At 48.1% G+C, this 2,272-nt stretch overlaps 1 protein-coding gene across 1 annotated transcript in view; it reads left to right on the forward strand.

Annotated features, from left to right (window-relative positions):
- TADA1 (transcriptional adaptor 1) overlaps positions 1–2,272 on the forward strand; it is a gene marked incomplete at its 5' end in the record, with an annotated part of 15,332 nt that overhangs the window by 12,511 nt on the left and 549 nt on the right. Inside the window, one exon of the mRNA XM_009320705.1 lies at positions 609–771. Within this exon, the coding sequence (XP_009318980.1) occupies positions 609–771 (163 nt within the window). The remainder of the gene's footprint in view (positions 1–608; positions 772–2,272) is intronic.

Consider the following 2,272-nt stretch of genomic DNA (forward strand, 5'->3'; position numbering starts at 1 on the left):
GAATGCAGTGTCAGTGAAGACCTGTGGGACACTGCCATCCTGTCATTTCCTGCATCCAAATGTATTTATGGTTCCTTGGCAGGCCTTTTCAGTTAGCAGAGCTTCAAGGTCATCTTGTTTTCCAGAGTCTCAATGTCAAACAGCTTGTGCTGCGCATCTGGCAGCGTGTGTGTATGAGAAGGCAGTTGTGTTTGTCTGTGACAGCTTCTAGCAGTTGACAGGAGGTCGTGGGTGTTTTAAGATTTGATTATAGCACTACAAACGCAATCCACTCCAAAACTCTGCCTAACAGCTAATGTCTTTCAATTTAGTGTTGTGGGTGCCTTAATTTTTACGCTGGGTAGAAACTATTGGCTGTAAATAACAAGTTGCCCGATAGAGATCAGTTACAAAGCAGGTTTGAAGCACGTTGAGGATTAGTTTGCACTATTTTTATTAAACTGGAATTTTAAAGAGACTTTAATAACAGCTGAAATAATCTTAAGTACATAAGGGCTAAGTCAACTGATACAGAAAAGCAAACCCTGCGGCCAAGCCCCTCCTGTGTGACTTCCAAAGGTGATGCTATTTTCTTGACTGGAAGGCTTTACTGCCTGCTCTGTCTACAGCCCTCCAACCTGTGCGACACCTTCTGCCGGTCAGAGTCTAGCTCCCCAGCCCCCGCCCGATGATGCTGAGCAGCAGGCAGCTCTACTCCTAGCGTGCTCTGGAGACACCTTACCAGCATCCCTCCCGCCAGTGAACATGTATGACCTTTTTGAGGCATTACAGGTAAGCTGTTCATGTTACACTGTTGCGTCACAGGCAGCGCTGTCCTGAGTGCCAGCTACCAGTCTCGGATTTGGTTTACATGCATGGAGGGGGATTTGATTTCTCCTCCTACAGTCCGTTTCCTTCTTTCCCTCTCAAATTTACAATTCTTTGGCTTTGACTTCTTCCCACTATTAGGTAACAGTTAACGTACAGTCAGCTCATGGTTTAATGCCTGTTCTGCTCCCCTTGTCAGAGAGTCGATGAGGAAATCCCTGTCTCTTCCTATAGCTACGTAAGAAGGGTGAACTCTTTCTCTGTAGTGAGACTTGCAGTGATTATATCAGAACTGAGCTAGACTGAGATTTCGACAGCGATGCAGCAAAATGACTTGCCTGGCATGTCCCTTCTTAATCCTCATGTTCCACCCTGGGTACTTGGGGGAATACTTGGTCCTGGCATGCAGGCTGCTGCAGTGGGTTAGCTATGATCACCCCAACCCTGGGGAGGTGTCTAAGGTAGGCTGGATGAATCTTCCTGTGGAGATGCATGCCTGTGATTCCCTCCCTTTCTGGCAGGTCTGGGGACGTTCAGACTACTTTGGATGCTTGAAGTTAGCTGTGAGAAATTCCCCCTTGTCATGGTTTAACCCCAGCTGGCAACTGAGCACCACGCAGCCGCTCGCTCACTCCCCCCGCAGTGGGATGGGGGAGAGAATGGGAAGGGTAAAAGTGAGAAAACTCGTGGGTTGAGATAAAGACAGTTTAATAGGTAAAGCAAAAGCCGCGCATCCAAGCAAAGCAAAACAAGGAATTCATTCACTCCTTCCCATGGGCAGGCAGGTGTTCAGCCATCTCCAGGAAAGCAGGGCTCCCTCACGCGTAACGGTTACTTGGGAAGACAAACGCCATCACTCCAAACGTCTCCCCCTTCCCTCCTCTTCCCCCAGCCCTATATACTGAGCATGACGTCCCATGGTATGGAATATCCCATTGGCCAGTTTGGGTCAGCTGTCCTGGCTGTGCCCCCTCCCAGCCTCTTGTGCCCCTCCAGCCTTCTCAGTCGGTAGAGCACGAGAAACTGAAAAGTCCTTGACTAGTGTAAGCACTACCTAGCAACAACTAAAACATCGGTGCCTTATCAATTTTGTTCCCATCCTAAATCCAAAACACAGCACTGTACCAGCTACTAGGAAGGAAATTAACTCTATCCCTGCCGAAACCAGGACACCCCTTGATCTCCGCTATTGTGAACAGGCCTTGGGATTTTGTCTCAAGGCTGTGGAGGCAGACCATTCTTTGTAAGAGCTGTAATGAAGCATTCATCTCGTGTTTAGTCAGATAGAATTGTTGTTTGTAAGATTTTGATGACAAATTGTTGTTTGTCATCACAAGAGCAAAATGATTATTTCCTTACCATGCCACTCCCTTACAAAATGGTGTAACAGGCGGCTGTTCTGTGCTGGCTGGTGTGGCAGTGCTGGCAAGCTGCAGCTCTTCTCAGGTGTGACAGCCTGCATTCC

The sequence above is a fragment of the Pygoscelis adeliae genome, unplaced genomic scaffold (assembly GCF_000699105.1).
Source record: "Pygoscelis adeliae isolate BGI_AS28 unplaced genomic scaffold, ASM69910v1 Scaffold402, whole genome shotgun sequence".
In the NCBI taxonomy this organism is placed as follows: Eukaryota; Metazoa; Chordata; class Aves; order Sphenisciformes; family Spheniscidae; genus Pygoscelis; species Pygoscelis adeliae.